At 33.7% G+C, this 19,853-nt stretch overlaps 1 protein-coding gene across 5 annotated transcripts in view; it reads left to right on the forward strand.

The window, feature by feature from the left end:
- Positions 1-19,853, forward strand: part of SANBR (SANT and BTB domain regulator of CSR) — a 63,655-nt gene that overhangs the window by 10,461 nt on the left and 33,341 nt on the right. For 3 of the 5 annotated variants that reach the window (XR_008289338.1, XR_008289339.1, XM_027072390.2), the window contains exons 3-10: positions 2,590-2,776; positions 3,588-3,681; positions 5,695-5,933; positions 9,302-9,360; positions 11,872-12,032; positions 16,722-16,808; positions 16,921-17,031; positions 19,549-19,672. Coding sequence is in view for 3 of the 5 variants with exons in the window: in XM_027072390.2 (XP_026928191.1) it covers positions 2,590-2,776; positions 3,588-3,681; positions 5,695-5,933; positions 9,302-9,360; positions 11,872-12,032; positions 16,722-16,808; positions 16,921-17,031; positions 19,549-19,672 (1,062 nt within the window). In the remaining 2 variants the exon portion in view is untranslated. Of the gene's footprint in view, positions 1-2,589; positions 2,777-3,433; positions 3,511-3,587; positions 3,682-5,694; positions 5,934-9,301; positions 9,361-11,871; positions 12,033-16,721; positions 16,809-16,920; positions 17,032-19,548; positions 19,673-19,853 lie in introns of those variants that run through there. The other 2 variants (XM_027072394.2, XM_027072393.2) reach the window with 2 other exon arrangements.

Below are 19,853 nucleotides of genomic sequence, written 5' to 3' on the forward strand. Positions count from 1 at the left end.
TTGTCAACACTTTTATTATCTGTCTTTTTGAATACAGCCCCTTATGGGTCTGAAGTAATAATTCATTACGATTTTTTTCTTTTTTCTTTTATTATGATTTTGATTTTCATTTTCCTGATGGCTAATGATGATCAGTATCCTGTCATGTGCTTATGGGCCATTTATAGATCTTCTCTAGAGGAATGTCTATTTAGATCCTTTGCCCATTTTTTAAATTAGGTTATTTATCTTTTTATTATTGAGTAGTAAGAGTTCTTAATATATTCTAGATGCAAGTCCATTGTCAAATAATATGATTTGCAAATATTTTCTGCTATTGTGTATGTTGCCTTTTCATTTTCTTGATGGTGTCCTTTGAAACACAAAGTTTGAATTTTGAGGTCTGGTTTTTCTGCTTTTTCTTTGTTGCTTGTGCTTTTAGTGTCATAGCTAAGAAACCATCACTTAGTCCAAGGTTATTTTCTCATAAGAGTTTTATAGTGTTAGCGCTTATATTTAGTCTTTGCACTTATATTTAGTCTTTGATCTATTTTGAGCTAATTTTTGTGTGTGGTATAGGTAAGGGGTCCAGTCTTATTCTTTTGTATATAGATATCATGTAATTTTTGCTTAAACACAAAGAATATTTAACAATATAATTTAAATTATTTATGGTTTACTTTTTTGTTTAAGCAATCATGTGTTTATTTCAGATATTCAGAATTCATAATATTCTTATTAAGTATTAGAAATTGCTGTAAACTTTATTAAATAAGATAAATCTATATTATAGCTGTGAACTTTACCTAAAGGATATCCAAAAAACCTGTGTGGTTTTTTTTTTTTAAGATTTTATTTTCAAGTAATCTCTACACCCAACGTGGGGCTTGAACTCACAACCCTGAGATCAAGAGTTGCATCCTCCTCTGACTGAGCCAGCCAGGTGCCCCAGGAACTTGTGTTTTATTTAAAAACCTATGGGGCGCCTGGGTGGCTCAGTCGGTTAAGCGTCTGACTTTGGCTCAGGTCATGATCTCACGGCTCGTGAGTTCGAGCCCCGCGTCAGGCTCTGTGCTGACAGCTCAGAGCCTGGAGCCTGTTTCAGATTCTGTGTCTCCCTCTCTCTCTCTCTGACCCTGCCCCGTTCATGCTCTGTCTCTCTCTGTCTCAAAAGTAAATAAATGTTAAAAAAAAATATTTTTTTTAATTTACAAAAAATAAAAGCCTACCTATCACCTTCTCTGTGTTACAAAAACTAAATTCATTTTGTAGGAGAAATGAATTCAGTAAAACCATTTATCTTTTTTATCCTATACATGTATATGAATCTGTACATTTTTCTAATGATGTTATAACATTTGTTTTCCTTTATTTGTCCAGACATTCATCACAACTTTTTTCAGTCTTCATATAAAAAAATATTTGGTTTTTCATATATCATATTAATTATTTTTATTTAAGACTTTGTTTAAAGACATAGCATATTGATTGCATATGTCCATCTATGCATACATATTTTTTAAGTGTGTTTTTTAAAAAAATTTTTTACTTTTCAAAAGACTAAGCCTTGAACAGGCGTTTCATGTAATAGTAACCGTATAAACAATCTTTACTGAAAATAGTGCTTAATATCTAGTGGGTATTTGATAATATTTGTGTAATAAATGAGTGATGCCATGCCCAGTGCTTTATTCATTTAATATATAGACATATACATTGTATATATCTTTCTCCTTTTGCACCTCCCAGATTACTTGGTCTGCTATGGAATTTGTCATCCGTGTTGATGTTGGTGCAGATTTAAAAATGGATGCTATGGCAGTGTTGTTTGACCAAGATCTGCATTAAGGAAGGCATTTTATGCTGTGACCTAAGACACACATAGAAATGACATTTCCACGAAGGAGTACTTAGCCTAGTACGCTTAATGCACTTCCGATATTTTCTAATCTATTAAATTTTACTTCTTTTTTTTTTTTTTTCCTCTTCAATTGCTGATCTGGACCTTCTAAGTTGATTTCTTGAGTAACTGATGGGTTAAGGGGAAAACACTGTGCTAGAACAAACTATGCCCAAATATGTGGCCATGACGTATTACTACTGTATTTTGTGCAAGGTGAACCTCAGTGTTGGTAAGAACAAAGTCTTCATTATTTTAATAAAGAAAATCTAGTGTCACGAATTAGATTCTTTTTGGTTTGCTTTCCATTGAAGTTTAAAATTTGGTCTGATTCCTGGCAGGAACTCAGTTAATGTAAAAATAATAACCAAGTTTTTAACTAAATTATTAAAATTGTCAACTGATAATAAAAACAGACCACAGGGAAATATGGTTTATAAAGACATTCTTCATTTTCCTATAACAGCATAAACATATTATGCCATTGGGTTAAAGTGTATTAAAAAAAAGTTCTACCCTGAATTCTTAAAAAAAAAAGTCAGAAGCTTTTGTGTATTGAAATGTGTGCTAATTTTCTAGGTATTACCCAGCAGATTAGTATTCACTCGTAAAAAATGATTATAGAAAAGTATTGTCAAATAGAAGGCAAGAAAATAATCTTATTTTTTAGTTACGAAAGACCTACATTTCCTTCCTTGATGTCATTACAGTGTGCAAAAAGGTTTGATGAACTGAGGAGCAGTGGCAGCTCACCTGTTGACAACCAATATAATCCCCTAATGGCTGCTGGAGAGAGTCCTGTGGAAACCTTAGCCACATATATCAAATCGTCACTTCTTGACATGCAGGGAGAATTTCAGGAAACTCCAGTTGGTCAAGATGCAGTTTCCAAAACAGGTAAGGTTTGAAAACAAAATATAGTGTTTATCCTTATGATAATTTTGCAACATACACATTTCAATCAACTTTATTTACTTAGAGGCTAATATAAACATTACTGAAAAAACCTATTAGTATTTGTATCTTCCTGAATTTTAGAAAATTATCTTTGCTATATTTGAAAAATGTTTTAGTATTACCATACAGGTCAACCTCTATTACCAAAAAAAAGCTATTTACTATATCAAAATTTACTACTCCAGTCTGTTGGCCTAGTTATGTCATAATTTCAGAGATTTGTTGACCTATACCTTCTACTTAATTTTTTTTACTGAGGAAATGTTGCTTGTTCCTCATGTTATCTTTTTTTACAGCTATCTTTTATTGTAGTCAACAGTAGCTTCGAATACCACAGTGGCAGTGTAGAAAAGATCTTTTCTGCAATTATGTTGGAAATATTTACTGATTTTAGAAATCCTGAGTGTAGTAAATAATTTGAACCTCAGCAACAGCAAAGTACCGATATAAAAACTTGCTTCAGGAAGAGAGAACTATATTGTTGGCTTTTGAACATTTGATCCCTGCCCATTCACACCATATCATTTTTTAAATCTTCAGTGTAACATTAGCAATGTGTGATCCTATTTTTGTACTGTTTTTTCCATATACCTTTAGAAATATTAAGGGAAATGCCACCTAACAAAGTGCCATCTTTAGCCTTGGAAACCATGCATTTACAGTATAACCATTCAGTAAGTAAAAACCCTTTCTCAGCTAGAAACGCTAACCTCCCCCTTTGTTTTTGTATGTGTTTGTTTCTGTATTTAAGGAAGACATAGTATAGCTTCCACAAGGAATTGTTCTTCAGAAAGTGAAAATTGTACTACTCGTAATGGTGGAGAAAAGACTGAAGAATCTGAAGGGTAGGAGGCTGGTTCTTTGCTAGATAAGATTTAATATGAATATCAACTTTAAATTATAAAATATACGATTGGTGATTGTATACATCAGTTACCATAATTTAGGAATTTCACATTACACAATTGTTGAAACTGTTGGAATCAGAACAGTTCATGTGTTGAACTATAACAGTTGCTTGATAGCGAAACATGGCTTATTCCTGTTATAATTAAATTGGACTACAGTATTCCACATAAAAAATTCATTTTCATATTGTAAATATTAAGAATAGCCTCTACTAATATAAAACTTTGAAAAGCAAATTTTAAAACCCAAAGAAAAATCTCTGCCATTAATTCTCCAATTTGGTAAAGAAACTAGATGTGTATTTTAGAACCATTGGAATATAATTCTGATTATGGAAACATTAAAAATTAGAATATACCTTTCAGTATATTGCAAGTTTTGATTGTTTTGTATATTTTACATAAAATAAATTAACATATATTTTAAGTATTCACCTTGATGAGTTTTGGCAAGTGGATACACCATGTAACCATCACACAAATGAAGATATAGAACATTTTCATCATATCTGAGAGTTCATTTCTGTATTTTCAGCTCTGATAGGTTTTTTTTTCTTTTTTGTAACAGCTTTATTCATATATAATTCATATACCATAAAATTTACCCTTTTGAAATAGTTCTGGAGATGGATGGTGGTGATGATTGCATGACAGTGTGAATGTACTTAATGCCATTGGACTGTACACTTAAAAAGAGCTAATATGACAGATTATATGTTATGTGTATTTTACTATAATAAACAAAAATTCACCGTTTTGAAGTGTATAGTTCAGGGATTTTTAATTTACTCACATAGATTTTTAACTGATAGTTTTGTTTGTGTATCACAAAATTTATCAGATAATTTTCTTGCTGGGATTGTCTAGTATTTCATACTGTGGATCTAAAATCCATAGAAACATTATGCTTCATTATACAAGCATACCTTACCAGCACCTGTTTATATTTTGACCATAATTTCTTTGGAAGAACAATTTGTGAAGAGTTATTTAAATTCCTTTGACCTTGACAATAGTGTTGGTTAATAATCCTTTATCTGGGAGCCCAGTTTTGTTTCAAATAGGATTTTTTTGTATTAGAAAGTTATGAAGTTCCATTGAACACATTAAATTCATATTGTAGGACAGTGTGTCTCTTTTGATTTATTCTCTTTTGTAATGACATGAAAGTAGTTGTGGATCATGCTGATATTTCTTTTTGAGGTGATCTAATTTTCAAGGGAAAGTAAATTCAAGGACTATGTATTTTTTAAGCAGTCTTTCTGATGCATCATCTAAACTTATTCTTAAATTATTTTTAAAATATGTTAATAAACACATTGTAGTCTTAATTCTTTTAACTACATTTACTAATTTATATTTGATGAATGCATAGAAATAAACTTTCTTGCTGTTAAAAATAACTAAGTAGCCATGCTAATTTTTTGATTCTTCAATGAATGATTTTAACTGTTTTTCTTATTTATTAATAGTAATAAAATTTTAATATTTAATATTTATCTCCTCATACCCATAACCATGTAAAAGTACTGTTTTACGTTCCTCACAAGAATTAGAATGTGTTATTTAATTTTTGTGTGTATGAATTGGTATTTTAAAAACTTTGTTATTAACTTATAACTTGAAAACTAAACTTTAAACCATGTAAATTATGAGTCCTGTAATAAAAATATTTTTGTTTTTCTAAGTTCTTAAGTTATTAGGCTTAATACGCTTAATAGCTTAAGCTGTTAGGTCAGTAACCTAACTAAATTTAGTCAAAATCTAAGATATAGATCAGTTTAGCAAGATACTTTTATGAAAAATTCTGAATGTCAAACCCTTTCAAATTTATTTATGGTCAAAACTTCCAAAAACATCTTGTTCTTGTACTTCCAATAAATGTCAGTATTCTTGGCTCCTCTTCTAAAACTCTAATAATTTCATTTCTGTGTAACATTTTTTATGAAGGCCAAACATGGTGATCCATGTATGTGATGAAGCAAAAAACTTGAAAGAAGATTTTATTTGCCCACGAGATCTTTTGATAGCAGAAATGAAGTACTTTGCTGAATATTTATCTATGGATGCCCAGCGCTGGGAAGAGGTGGACATTTCAGTTCATTGTGACGTTCACATTTTCAACTGGTTGATAAGATATGTTAAAAGGAACACTAAGGAGAATAAAGATTGTGAGATGCCCACTTTAGGTAAAAGACCATCTATTGCTTATTTTGTAGTGAAATTTATGTGTCACCTGGTAGTTGCTTCACACCAAGCATGCAATGTGGAAAATTACTTGGACATTAGTATTTGTGCCTAGATTTAGTAATCACCTTTTAGGAAACTGATACCTCATCATTTTTAGTAGATTATAGTGAATGTATGGCAAGTGGACAGGTCTCTAGATCAGCAGTTCTCATTGTATGGTACATGGACCTCTGGAGTCCTGGAGATACTTTGTTGTTTTTTTTTTTATTTTGAGAAAGAGAGAGAGAGATAGAGAATGAGTGGGGGAGGTGCAGAGGAGGGGAGAGAGAGAAATTGAGAGAATCCTAAGCAGGCTTCTTGCGCAGCGCAGAGCCCAATGTAGGTCTCAATCTCACAACCGTGAGATCATGACCTGAACCAAAATCAAGAGTCAGACACTCAACCAGCTGAGCCACCCAGGTGCCCCAGAGTCCTGGACATCTTTTAGAAGGTTCACCAAGTCAAGACAATATACATAATAATACTAATATCTTACAGTCTTCTTCTTTGTTGCCATTTGTTCACATGGTATAGAAGTAATGGAGGGCACACATCTGGGCAGGGGCACCAAACTGTACTAGTGGTCATCATATTCTTGAATAACATGTGCTCATAGTTAAAAAGATAAAAAAGAAAAGAATAAATTCAGTCTCACTTTAAGAATGTCCTTGATGAAACAGTAAAGATGAGTAATTTGATTAACCCTTGACCCTTGAGCATGCATCTTTTCCATGTTCTGTGTGATAGCATGGGAGGTGCACTTCTGCACACTAGAGTGTGATGGTTGTCTAGAGGAAAAGCACTTGTGCAGTTGTTTGAGTTGCAAGCTAAACCAGCTACTTTTTGAAAAAGAGAAAACCATTTTTACTTGAAAGATTGAGAGGCAAATTATGGTTATTCAGACTTAGCCAAGATATTTTCTTGAAAATGAATTAAGCTGATCAACTGAAGGGCAACAACTGCCAGTATTTGTTGTCAATAATAAAATTCAAGGTTTCAAGTGAGAGAGTATGGAAAACTTGTATCTGCTTCCACATACTTGACAGTTTCTCCATATTTAAAAGACTTTTCTGATGAGACTGGTGGTGATATTAACAAATGTGAGAGAGATATATATACATATATATATTAGAGAGAGAGTGTGTGTGAGGAAGTGGTAGTGGGGGGAGGGAGAGAGAGAGAATGAGAATCTTAAGTAGGCTCCATGTTCAGTGCAGAGCCCAACACAGGGCTCAATGTCATGACTTTGACATTATGACCTGAGCCAAAATCAAGAGTGAGACTCTCAACCGACTGAGCCACACAGGTGTCCCTTATATATATTGTACAATGAAATGTTTCAACATTTAGAAGATCTGCATAACTCAGTGAACCAATATTTTCCAAATGACAGTACGTGATATTAAAATCATGCATGGGTTAAGCAAAGATCCATTCAAAGTGCAAGATAAATCATTTGACTTTGAGATAACAGAATAGGAAAAGTTCATTGATATGACTTCAGATTCCATAACACCTAACCTTTAAAAGAAACTATCAGTTGTTGAGTTTTGATGGAACATCAGAGAAGACTATCCACAAACTGAATGTAGAAACAGATATAGAATCCAGCTATCTTCTATTAAGTTGGATATCGAAGAAATTTGTAAAAAATGTCAGTGTTACTCTTCTTGCTAATTTGTATTTTGGAAAATACAGTTATTTTTCATAAAGATATGTTAGTATATAATGAGTTTATTCTTTTAAAAGGAATTAAATATTTTAAATTTTTCCTGTTTTAATTTATACTGATAGTTCTAACCCATCTCAACAAAAAAGGAGTCTTAAGATCAAAAGTTTGGGAACCAGGGATGCCTGGCTGGTTCAGTCATTGGAGCGTGCAACTCTTGGTCTCAGGGTTATGAGTTCAAGCTCCATGTTGGGTGTGGAGATTACTTAAAAATACAATCTTAAAAAAGTAAAAGTTTGAGAACTGGTGTTCTAGATGAAAGGAAGAATAATGAGTAATCTTTAGTCGGGTATAGCATTGTATAGGAAATCACACTTGTAGTTTAATAAAGTCTGTGCCTTAGAATTTGCTATTTGTAGCAGTCCCAAAATATTTTTAAATTCTTATTAGTAAATAAATCTATAGGGATAGTATAAACATTTTCTGAAGAAACTTATTATTAATAGATTTTAAGGATCAAATTAATGAAAAGAGATTTTGGTGGTTCTTAAATAAAAATTACAAGCTTGCTAAATAAAAATTTTCAGCCAGTTGGAGTCCAGATTCCAGATCACTCAGATATGGTTATGTATATGTGAAATAAAAAATTAAATTATGCAGGGAGAAAAAAAATGTTTTATCCAGCATATTTATGCATATAGTCAAGGTAAAAGAAGTGGACCAAAACTAGTCACTCTGTAATCTTTGACCTTATATCAGTAGCTACAAACATAAACTTTTATAAAAGCAATCTTTATTCTAACCAGGAAAACCACCAGAATGCTTACTTAAATCTCTAATAATGCAAACAAGTGGTCTTAGCTGGAATGAGCTATATTACTCTTCCCTGAGGAATTTTTCATGAGGAATTTTTCACCAGTCCTCTTCACCATTTCTTTCTGTTTGAGAGCCTTTAACCTAGAATTATTGTTTAAACAAAGATTGGAATTGCTTATTTTAATCATTGCATAGTCCTTTATTTGGAAGGATTATCTCAGTACTATAATGGGAAAAATCACAATTTTTTTTCCTTAAATATACCTCACAGGAGATGACTTAGGTTTACCAAAATAGTAGTGTCAACCAGCATTCCCCTTTCTCTGGTTATGCCTCGCCTCAGTTTGCCTTTAGGAAGTAACTTTAGCGCTTCTGCAGTAGTAAATTTTATGTTACCTTTTAGAGTCTTTTAAATAAATAATTGTTCATGACAGGTATTGTACTGCCTTTGAAATAACTTGACTAATAACAAGTGCTTTCATTAATCATTTAAAAGATTTTCTCACTACGATTTTTTTTATGTGATAAATTAGAGTCTCAATTTTAATTATCTTTTCCTCTGATTTAGTTAAGCAGAAGTTTGCATGTGTTGTATCTTTAGCTGGAGTCTTTTTACTTAGATATAAATCTAATTCCTGGGCAGATTTACTATGTGCTTTCTCTATACCCCGTATTTTAACATTGCATTTTCTTTCTTTCGTGTATCTAAGCCATATGACGTAGTAATGTTATAATAAACTGCTCTTATAATGTAACATCCTCTTTTAAGGTGAGAAGGACCTTGTCCTGAGGAGATTGAGGTACAAATCAAAAGGAGAATTAAATTTTTTTCCTTTTTTTTAGAGCCAGGAAATGTCATTTCAATTCTTATTTCTTCAGAGTTTCTGAAAATGGATTCATTGGTAAGTATTAATAAAAGATCCAAGTTCTTTTATTCACCTATGCTTAATTTAACATACAACTTGATTTTTCCTTCAAGTGCCTAGAAATTTCTAAGACAGCTTACTAAAGTAGTTGTTAATTCAAGAGTGTGATTCTGTAACTGAACTAATAGGAATTTGCTTTGCGGTGAGTTAAGCTAAGAGCCTGCATCAGGTAGAGTTGTCACACAAAGGAAACTATTTGCAGCAAATAAGGAGATCATGGGGAATAACTTCCAGAACTTTGACTCACAAAGGAGGGGTGAGCATTTTCTTTTATTTAGGGTTTAGGATGAACATTCATAAAGGGGAGCTCTGTCATACCAAGTAAAGGTATGACGTAGCACAGGCATCCTGTGCTATGTTAATGAAGCTTGTGCTCCACCTAGGATGGAAACTTCAATTTTATAATGAAACAGAGGTAACTGGAAGAGGGCAAGGTTCTATGGGTTTAAACTGGATGAGGTCTTGGGTTTGTTATCTTGGGTGAGGAGTGCAGGGCCTTGCTTACTTTGGAAACAGCGATGAGAGTTTTTACCACCACTTTGGTCAGGCTATTTCCAGGCCTGGTGGAGACTGTTAGTTTTTGTGTTCCCTTTGTTCTCTTAAAATTCTTAACTGTTAAGGTCTTTGTATTTCTTTGTAATTCTGACACCTCCTAAAGGCACTTCTGTAAGAAGTGGTGCTTGGGCAAGTGGGGCACAGATCACAGAAAATATCTGGGGGCCTAAAATGATTTCTCTTGTGTCAGGAAAGCTTTGTCTCATCTTTCTTTTTCTAGGGATTCCTAACTCTTCTTACTTACAATTCCATTAGAATAAACTGCTCTTGTTCTGTTGGGAAGGGGTTAAACTAGTATGTATCATTTGTATATTACGTCTATACAGCAAACAATTTATCTTCAAGGAATAGCTTACTGGTGTATTAGATGAAACTAAGCAGAATTAGCTTTACTCCAAGATGGATTTTGCTGTAAAACCAAATTAAATGAAAATTAATTTGAATATATTTGTTCATTATTTAAGTAATTTCTTTAAGCATGTTTGGTTATTTGTGTCTTTCATTTACAAATCAGTGAATTAAAAACAAATACCCAAATACTAATATAATTGTATATGTATAAACCCAATGCTAATGTCTGTTGTTAAGGAGTAGTTGATAAAACAGAAGAGCACAGTATATACAAATACGTATCAGACTCTAACATTAAATATATTTGTTTCTTGGGGCGCCTGGGTGGCTCAGTCGGTTAAGCGTCCAATTTCAACTCAGGTCATGATCTCATAGTCCGTGAGTTCGAGCCCCACGTCAGGCCCTGTGCTGACAGCTCGGTAGCCTGGAGCCTGCTTCGGAATCTGTGTCTCCCTCTCTCTCTGCCCCTCCCCTACTCATGCTCTGTCTCTCTCACTCTCAAAAATGAATAAATGTTAAAAAAAAGTTTTTTAAATGTATTTGTTTCTTTTTATTTAATCAATTTCTTAATCATTCACATGTTTATATATGTTTGTGTTAGGGCAGAGTACTCCTTTGCTGTATTAACAGATGTGAAGTTTGTTTAAAATTTTTTTTTATGTTTATTCATTTCTGAGACAGAGACAGAGCATGAGCGGGGGAGGGGCAGAGAGAGAGGGAGACACAGAATCTGAAGCAGGCTCCAGGCTCCGAGCTGTCAGCACAGAGACCAACGCGGGGCTCGAACTCACAGACCGTGAGATCATGACCTGAGCCAAAGTCGGTCACTCAACCGACTGAGCCACCCAGGTGCCCCTGAAGTTTGTTTATTTGAGTGTTTAAGGTTTTGCTTAGTTCTCTGTATTCTTTCTATTCTTTAGTTGCTCCCTATTTAGTTGCTGGTATTAATTGTTCCAGGGAAGGGTTATAGAAAAAAAGCAGAGATGGAAAGAATCCTTAATGTTTGAGTTTTGAAATCTAAGCCCTAAAGCATATTTTTTTTCCCATAACAAAATATTTGGAAGAATACATGATTAGCCAGAGCTACTTTTCCCCAAACCCCAAAGCCACCTCAAAAAGTAAATAAATATACCTCAGGTTGGAGAAAGGGGAAGAAAGTCAGAAAGCAGGCACAACACAACTGAGAAAACCCTGAAGTGACTATATTTCTGCCACTCAGAGAAGTAGAAGCTTAAAATTGCCACTAAGTCTAGTTTTAGGAAATTACGTATCTTGTATACTTGAGTTTGTGGACTAAGATACATACCTGCCACAGTCATGAAAGATGCTCATTGCATTATTGTTTAAAGTGTGCCAGGAAAATTGAAGATTATTTTTCTAGCTTTGTATGGGTTTGTACAACTATGGCCTGCTGGCTCACTTTGGAACAGTACAGATTAGCCCAGTATAGATTAACCTGAATGCAGTTAGTGCCTAATCCATGGATCGAGCTTTTAATGAATTTTATCTTTGAAAGGTATTGAAATGACATTGTCCTTCATGCTACTCTTTTCAACATTCATTTTCTATTCTTTTTTTCAGGTTGAGCAATGTATTCAGTATTGCCACAAGAATATGAATGCCATAGTTGCTACCCCATGCAACATGAACTGTATTAATGCAAATCTTCTCACACGTATAGCTGACCTGTTCACACATAATGAAGTTGATGATTTAAAGGACAAGAAAGATAAGTTTAGGAGGTAATTTTTTTAATTTAATTTTTAACCTAATGTTCCTGTTAGAAGAAATACATTTCTATTTCATTTTAGTGAAATATTCTATTTTTAGAATATATTTAGAAATATTTCTATTTTTTTAAAGTTTATTCATTTATTTTGAGAGAAGAAGAGAGAGAGCATGAGCAGGGGAGGGGCAGAGAGAGGGGGAAAGAGAGAATCCCAAGTAGGCTTTACACTGTCAGCGTGGAGTCCAACGTGGGGCTCAGTCCCATGAACTGCGAGATCATGATCTGAGCCAAAATCAGGAGTCAGCTGCTTGACTGAGCCACCCAAAAGACCCTCTATTTTATTTTAAATGAAGTAAAATTTATCCAGAGCCAATGACTCTAGATAAAAATTAGTACTTATTTTTTTACAATGTACATATGAGCATATCGTGTTAGTGAATTATGTTCAAAATGATTAAAACTGGCTTTATTATAAAGAGGAAGAGTAGTATGGGATAAGGTCAGCAGTTTAGGCGCTGTTTGAGTCACAGCAAAGAGAGTATACTTTATTCTAAATGTGAATGGGAACAGAGGAATGGCATGATCTGTTTTTGAAGACCATCCTGTTGCTCTGTGGAGAATAGACTATACGGATGTGAGAAATAAGGAGACTGATGAGGAGAGGCTAGTGTGATAATCTGGTGAGAGATGAAAGTTTGGACTAGAGTAGGAGCAGTGGAGCTGGAAAGAAGTAGATGGATGCAGAGTGTATTATTAGAAATATTGACAGATTGCAAATGGAATAATGTGGGAAAAGAGTGTATCCTAGGGTAATTACTAGGTTGAGGTTTAAGGTTGAGCAACTAAGTAGATGGTAATACCATTAATAGAGGAGAGATTGGGGTAAGGGGTTCAAGAGGTGGATTTGGATCTTATTGAGATTACTTAATGTATTTAATACACTTTTTGGACATCCAAGCAAGATAGCAGAGGTAGGTGGATATATAAGTTTGAAGCTTAGGTCAGAGATCAGAGCTTAAAATAGAAATACAAGAGTAGGGGCGCCTGGGTGGCGCAGTCAGTTAAGCGTCCGACTTCAGCCAGGTCACGATCTTGCGGTCCGTGAGTTCGAGCCCCGCGTCGGGCTCTGGGCTGATGGCTCGGAGCCTGGAGCCTGTTTCCGATTCTGTGTCTCCCTCTCTCTCTGCCCCTCCCCCGTTCATCCTCTGTCTCTCTCTGTCCCAAAAATAAATAAAAAACGTTGAAAAAAAAATTTTAAAAATAAAAAATAAAAAAAAAGAAATACAAGAGTAGATAGATTTGAAACCATGGAACTGGCTGAGGTTTCTTAGCAAGACCATTCTTTCTCCACTGAATTGCAGTGGCACCATGTGTTTCCAAACTCTCCATTTTGTTCTGTTGATCTCTTCTTTTTTTAAAATTGAAATACAGTTGACACATAATGTTACATTAGTTTCAGGTTATAACAGTGATTTAAAAACTCTAATGCATTAAGCTGTGCTTACCACGAATGTAGCTACCATCTGTCACCTTACAATGCCAATACAATCCTATGACTTACTCATTTTGTAACTGGAAGCCTGTATTTCACCCTCTCCTTCACCCGTTTTGTCCATTCCCTTACCTCCCTCCCCTCCAGCAGTTTGTTTTTTGCATTTATAGGTCTGATTCTGCTTTTTGTTTTTTCATTTATTCATTTGTTCTTTAGATTCCACATATAAGTGAAATCACATGGGATTTTTCTCTGACTTATTTCACTTAGCATTATACCCTCTAGGTCCATCCATGTTGTCACAAATGGCAAGATCTCATCCTTTTTATGGCCAAGTAATATTCCACTGTATATACACGTATACCATATCTTTTTTATCCATTCATATATCGATGCACACTTGGATTGCTTCCATATGTTGGCTATTGTAAATAATGCTATAATAAATATACAGGTGCATATATGTTTTCAAATTAGTGTGTTTTTTTTTTTCTTCAAGTAAATACCCAGTATTGGAATTATTGGACCATATGGTAGTTCTGTTTTCAGTCTTTTGAGGAATTCCCTTCTGTTTTCCATAGTGGTTGCACCAAGTTACATTCCCATCAACAGTGCACAAGGGTTCCTTTTTCTCCACATCCTTGCCATCACTTGTTATTTCTTGTCTTTTTATTCTAACCATTCTGACACATGTAAGATGATATCTCATTTTGGTTTGGATTCACATTTCCCCCTCATGATTAATGATGTTGACATCTTTTCATGTCTGTTGGCCATGTGTATGTCTATGTGTGTGTGTCTATTTACTTTTCCAATCATTTTTTAATTGGATTGTTTTTTGGGGTTTTGAGTTGTATAAGTTTTTTATATATTTTGGATATTAACCTCTTATTGGATGTATCATTTCAAATATCTTCTCCCATTCAATAGGTTGCCTTTTTGTTTTGTTGATGATCTCCTTTGCCATGCAAAAGTTTATTTTGGTGTAGTCACGATAGTTTATTTTTGCTTTTGTTTTCCTTGCCTAAGGAGACATATCTAGAAAAAAGTTGGAAAAGTCAATGTCAAAGAAATTGACTGTGTTTTCTTCTATGAATTTTATGGTGTCAAGTCTCTAGCTTAGGTTTTTAATCTGTTTTGAGGGGTTTTTTTTGTGTATGGTGTGAGAAAGTGATCCGATTTCATTACTTTGCATGTAGCTGTCTAGTCTCATTGATTTTTTTTTTGTCTGTATTGGTATCAGTAGCCCACTGCCTTAATTACAGTGGCTTTATAATATTTTTTGCTATGTAGTAATCTAAATTCTCCAGCTTAGCCTTTTTTCAAGATTGCCATTTTGGCCATGTTAAGTCCTTTCCATTTTTGCATAATTTATATGGAATCAGCCTGCTCATTTTCTCTTTCTGTCTCTCTCTCATAGACACACACACACACACACACACACACACACACACACTTGCTGGAATTTGATGTTAACATTGATTATATTTGAAAAGATTTGAGATCTCAATTGTACTGGCTCTTTCAGTCCATGAACATGGTATAACCCTCCATTTATCTTAGCAACGTTTTATAGTTTTCAGTGTAGAGATACTTTTCTTTCTTTCTTTTTTTAATTCCTAGGTAAAAATTTTTTGGTGCTATTTTAAATGCTATTTATTTATTTAATTTTCCAATTGTTAGCAAGAGAATATTGACAAAGACTATCCAATATTTAGAGGTTCAACAGAGGAGTGGCCATTTAGTGGCCTGAGAAGGAGGAGCCAGTGAGTCAAAGGGAAGATAAAAGGAAAGATAGTTTCAAAAGTGGGGAAGTGATTGGGGCGCTGGCTGGCTCAGTCAATAGAGCATGCAACTCTTGATCTCAGGGTTGTGAGTTCAAGCCCTACACTGGGTACAGAGATTATTTAAAAATAAAATCTTAAAAAAAAAGAAGTAGGGAAGTGATTAAGTGATCAAATGTGTAGAATGCAGCTACCATGTAGAGTAAAATGAGGACAGAAATGTGACCAATTAGATTTAGACAAACTTTTTTCCCGATGTTTTGCTCTAAATGAATACTAAAAATTTTAGCAGTTAGCCATTAGGGATAGGTAGGCCCAGGAGACCATTTTTTTTTAAGGTAGATACTAGATAATGTTTATATGCTAATCAAAATGATTCATTCCAGAGGGGGAAATCGCTAATGCAGGGGATTATACAAAAGTTTAGTCCTTAGGGGGGATGAGACAGAGGGCAATTATCTGAGAGCTAAATACTTAAAAATGGGATTAATATCCTAAATCCAGACCTAGCCTCAGGACATACACTTCGAATTAATGACATAAGACTTAAAGTTTGCTCATAGTATGTATAATCAATAAGTTTTTGTTAATATATATCAATTGCTTAATGTTATATCTGGCACTCTTTAAAAACACTATTCATTTAACGCTCATAAAACCTTGTGAATTTGGGATTATTAATCCCATTTTATTTTATTTTATTTTTTAATCTTTATTTATTTTTGAGAGAGAGAGACAGAGTGTGAGTGGGGGAGGAACTGAGAGAGGGAGATGCAGAATCCAAAGCAGGCTCCAGGCTCTGAGCTATCAGCACAGAGGCTGATACAGGGCTTGAACTCACGAACCACGAGATCATGACCTGAGCTGAAGTTGGACACTTAACCTGAGCCACCCAGGCACCCCATATTAACCCCATTTTATAGATGAGAAAACAACGTTCAAATATGCCAAGACCCAGGATTCTTAAGTTTTCAAGTTCCTCAATCTTGAATATTTTTACCAAATATTCTTGTGAAAATACATTCTTTTTTTTTTTTTTATGTTTATTTATTTTTGAGAGAGAGAGTGCGCAAAAGTGGGGGAGGGACAGAGAGAGGAGGAAACACAGAGCTGTCAGCGCAGAGCCCAACCCAGGACTCAAACCCACGAAGTGTGAGATCATGACCTAAGCTGAAGTCAGACATTTAACCAGTTGAGCCATTCAGGCGCCCCTGAAAATACATTCTTAATTAAGCAGTTCTCATTAATAGGTTTATTTACTTAGAACACTATAAATATATCGTAAATCCCCAGAGTGGCTCTCTAAGGATTTATTAATTTTATTTTCTACATATGCAGGTAGATCAGTATTTATTTTCATCACTATCAAGTAATTTTCATAATGTAAACATAGAAAATTAATTTGTCCGTCATTTGTTGTTAATAGTAAACTTTTTTGTAAGAAGATTGAAAGACTTTTTGATCCTGAGTACTTGAACCCAGATTCTCGGAATAATGCAGCGACATTATACAGGTATGGTGATGTATTTTTCCTTGATATTCTGTACAGTGCAGATAAATTCTTTAATTTTACTACATTTAAAATTTTTCTCCTTGGATATTTTTGTATGTTCTTTGTGTTATAGATGCTGTTTGTGTAAGAAACTTTTAACAAAAGAAACAGAAAGAAGAATTCCTTGCATTCCTGGAAAAATCAATGTGGATCAACATGGAAATATTATCTACATTCACATAAGGTGCAGTAACAATAAAATATAGCTTTTAAATGTGAATTACTAGTGTTTGTCTAAAAACATTAACTAGTATTATAAGGCATAGGATAACATTTTTCTCTGAATGTAATCCAACTTTGACTTAGAAAGATGCTACTTTCGGGGTGCCTTGGTGGCTCAGTTGGTTAAGCATCCAACTTTGGCTCAGGTCATGATCTCACGATTCGTGAATTTGAACCCCACATTGGGCTGTGTGCTGACAGCTCAGAGCCTGGATCCTGCTTCAAATTGTGTCTCTCTGTCCCTCCCCTGCTTGCACTCTGTCTCTGTCTATCAAAAATACATAAACATTTGGGGCGCCTGGGTGGCTCAGTCGGCTCAGTGTCCGACTTCAACTCAGGTCGTGATCTCACAGTTCATGAGTTGGAGCCCCATGTCGGGCTCTGTGCTGACAGCTCAGAGCCTGGAGCCTGCTTCCGATTCTGTGTCTCCCTCTCTGTCTGCCCCTCCCCCGTTCATGCTCTGTCTCTCAAAAAGTGAGTAAACGTTAACAACAACAAAAAAAATACATAAACATTTTTTAAAAATTTAAAAAAAGATGCTACTTTCAAAACAAAGTTTTGCAAAAGTTTTATTTTATTTACTAAGTAAATTTCATGATTTTTTAAACTTTAAAATAGTAAAAATTATTCCACATTAATCTTGAAAGATATTCTGGTCACTGTCATTAAAAATTACTTCCCTAACAGATTTTATTTATACAAATGTTATATTGATTTTGACAGAGAACCAAATTTACTTTCAGGTAAATTTTGGTAAATGAGGAAATTGTCTTTAAAATTGAATTTTCCGTAATCTATTTATTCTTCATACTTTGTCAGTATTTCATTAGTTACGTAGTCTTTTCTTATTCCCCTTTAGGTTCAAAACTAGTTCTCATTATCAGTTGGGGGGAGAGTGTTGCAAATTGGTATAATATCTCAGAAAAGCAAAAATTCTGAAATGTATGTATTTTCTAAAAATATCTTCCTGCTAGGAATTTCTCCAAAGAGGTAATGTTAGATTTGTGAAAGCACTCAACAAGAACATTTATCGCTATATTGTTTAAATAGAAAAAAAGGGAAACATCCAAATGATTAAGTGAATTAAAATATATCCATGTAGTAGTATATCTATATGTAACATATCTAATCCATTCTCAATGTGCAACCTTTGAGAATAATGTTGTAAAAGAATGTGTACTTACGTAGCAAGTTGTTAGTCGTGAATTAAGTGGGGGGAAGAAAGTTCATAAAACTAGAAACATTTCGCCAAAGTGTAAACTGTGGTGTAACCTTTAAGTAATAATATTATGGATGCTTTTAAGTTTGTTTGTTTTTTTCTTCTATGATAAAAATGTATAGCATTTTTGTTCACTATAAATGTTAAATTGCATATTTTAAACATTAAAACAAATATAAACACATATGACCCTAGTATTAATAGCATAGTCATGTTTATTTTATTTTTATTTTTTTAAGTTTATTTTTTTAGTAATTTCTACACCCAACATAGGGCTTGAACTCATGGCCCCGAGGTGAAGAGTTCCATGCACCTCCAACTGAGCCAGCCAGGCACCCTTTACAGTCATGTTTAAAATGTTTCATTTTTGTCTTCATATGATAATCAGGGAAATCTTCATTAGTTATTGTAAGCACCTAGGATGTTATACTTCTTTGTCTTAAGACTTGATTTCACCTTTTGGAAAGCACTTTCATTCTGACAGCAATAACTATTAATACTATTTGAAAAAAATTGATATTGACTTCAACATCCATTTTTGATTTATTTAAAGCATTTCCGTGCAAGTTAGCTGTTGATATTTTTTCAGTTGTCTTTAATTAAAACAGATGTGCCTATGTAATTTGTAATAACATCATGACATCTTGTTATTTGTTGAACTAAGGACAAAAATAGCAAAAGTTCAAAAGATTAAGGGATTTGGGAAAAATAGGAACATGAGTTACATATGGACATAGCCAATAGGGTTTTAAGCCTTTGCTATTTTTTAAGTTTATAACTTAAAAATGTATGTTACTAAGACCTGATTATATATTACTATATTCTTGAATTATTGGAGAATTCCTTTTGAAAATAATATAAATAATATATTAATGAAATGTTTAGAATCACCAATAATTAATAACAACTTATTCTATAATATGTACAATTAGAGTAAAGGTTCTATTTAGCAACATGTGCCTAAGTCTCAACTGTTAGTCTGCTCAAACTGCATTTAACATAGTTTAGCAAAATAATTTGTATAGTTTAGCAAAATAATTTGGCGTTCAATCTTTTATATTTTTTTCTTGTGTCCACAGAAAAAGAGAATAAACAAACTCCAAATGAAATTTTATCTACTGTCAGTATAGTCCATCCCACAACCAACATTTGGGGAATGTTACTGGAAATAAGCCACAAATTTAAAAACATGTATTGAAAACAAATTGTTTATATTACTTGCTTGTAAAATAAGATAATAATTGAGGCTCTTTTCCCCAGGGATAAGACTTGGGATGTTCATGAGTATTTGAATAGTCTTTTTGAAGAATTAAAATCTTGGAGAGATGTATATTGGCGCTTGTGGGGAACAGTCAACTGGCTAACTTGTTCAAGATGTTATCAGGTGAGGTTTTTTGTGTTTTTTTTTTCTTTTTAATATCTTGTTCTGTAAACATTCATAGCAGGCTCTCCCTTTTTTTTTTTTTTTTTAAAGATTTTGTTTGTAAGTAATCTCTACATTCAACATGGGGCTTGAATTCACAACCCCAGGATCAGGCATTGCATACTCTACTGACTGAGCCAAC

This window comes from Acinonyx jubatus, chromosome A3 (genome assembly GCF_027475565.1).
Source record: "Acinonyx jubatus isolate Ajub_Pintada_27869175 chromosome A3, VMU_Ajub_asm_v1.0, whole genome shotgun sequence".
Lineage (NCBI taxonomy): Eukaryota > Metazoa > Chordata > Mammalia > Carnivora > Felidae > Acinonyx > Acinonyx jubatus.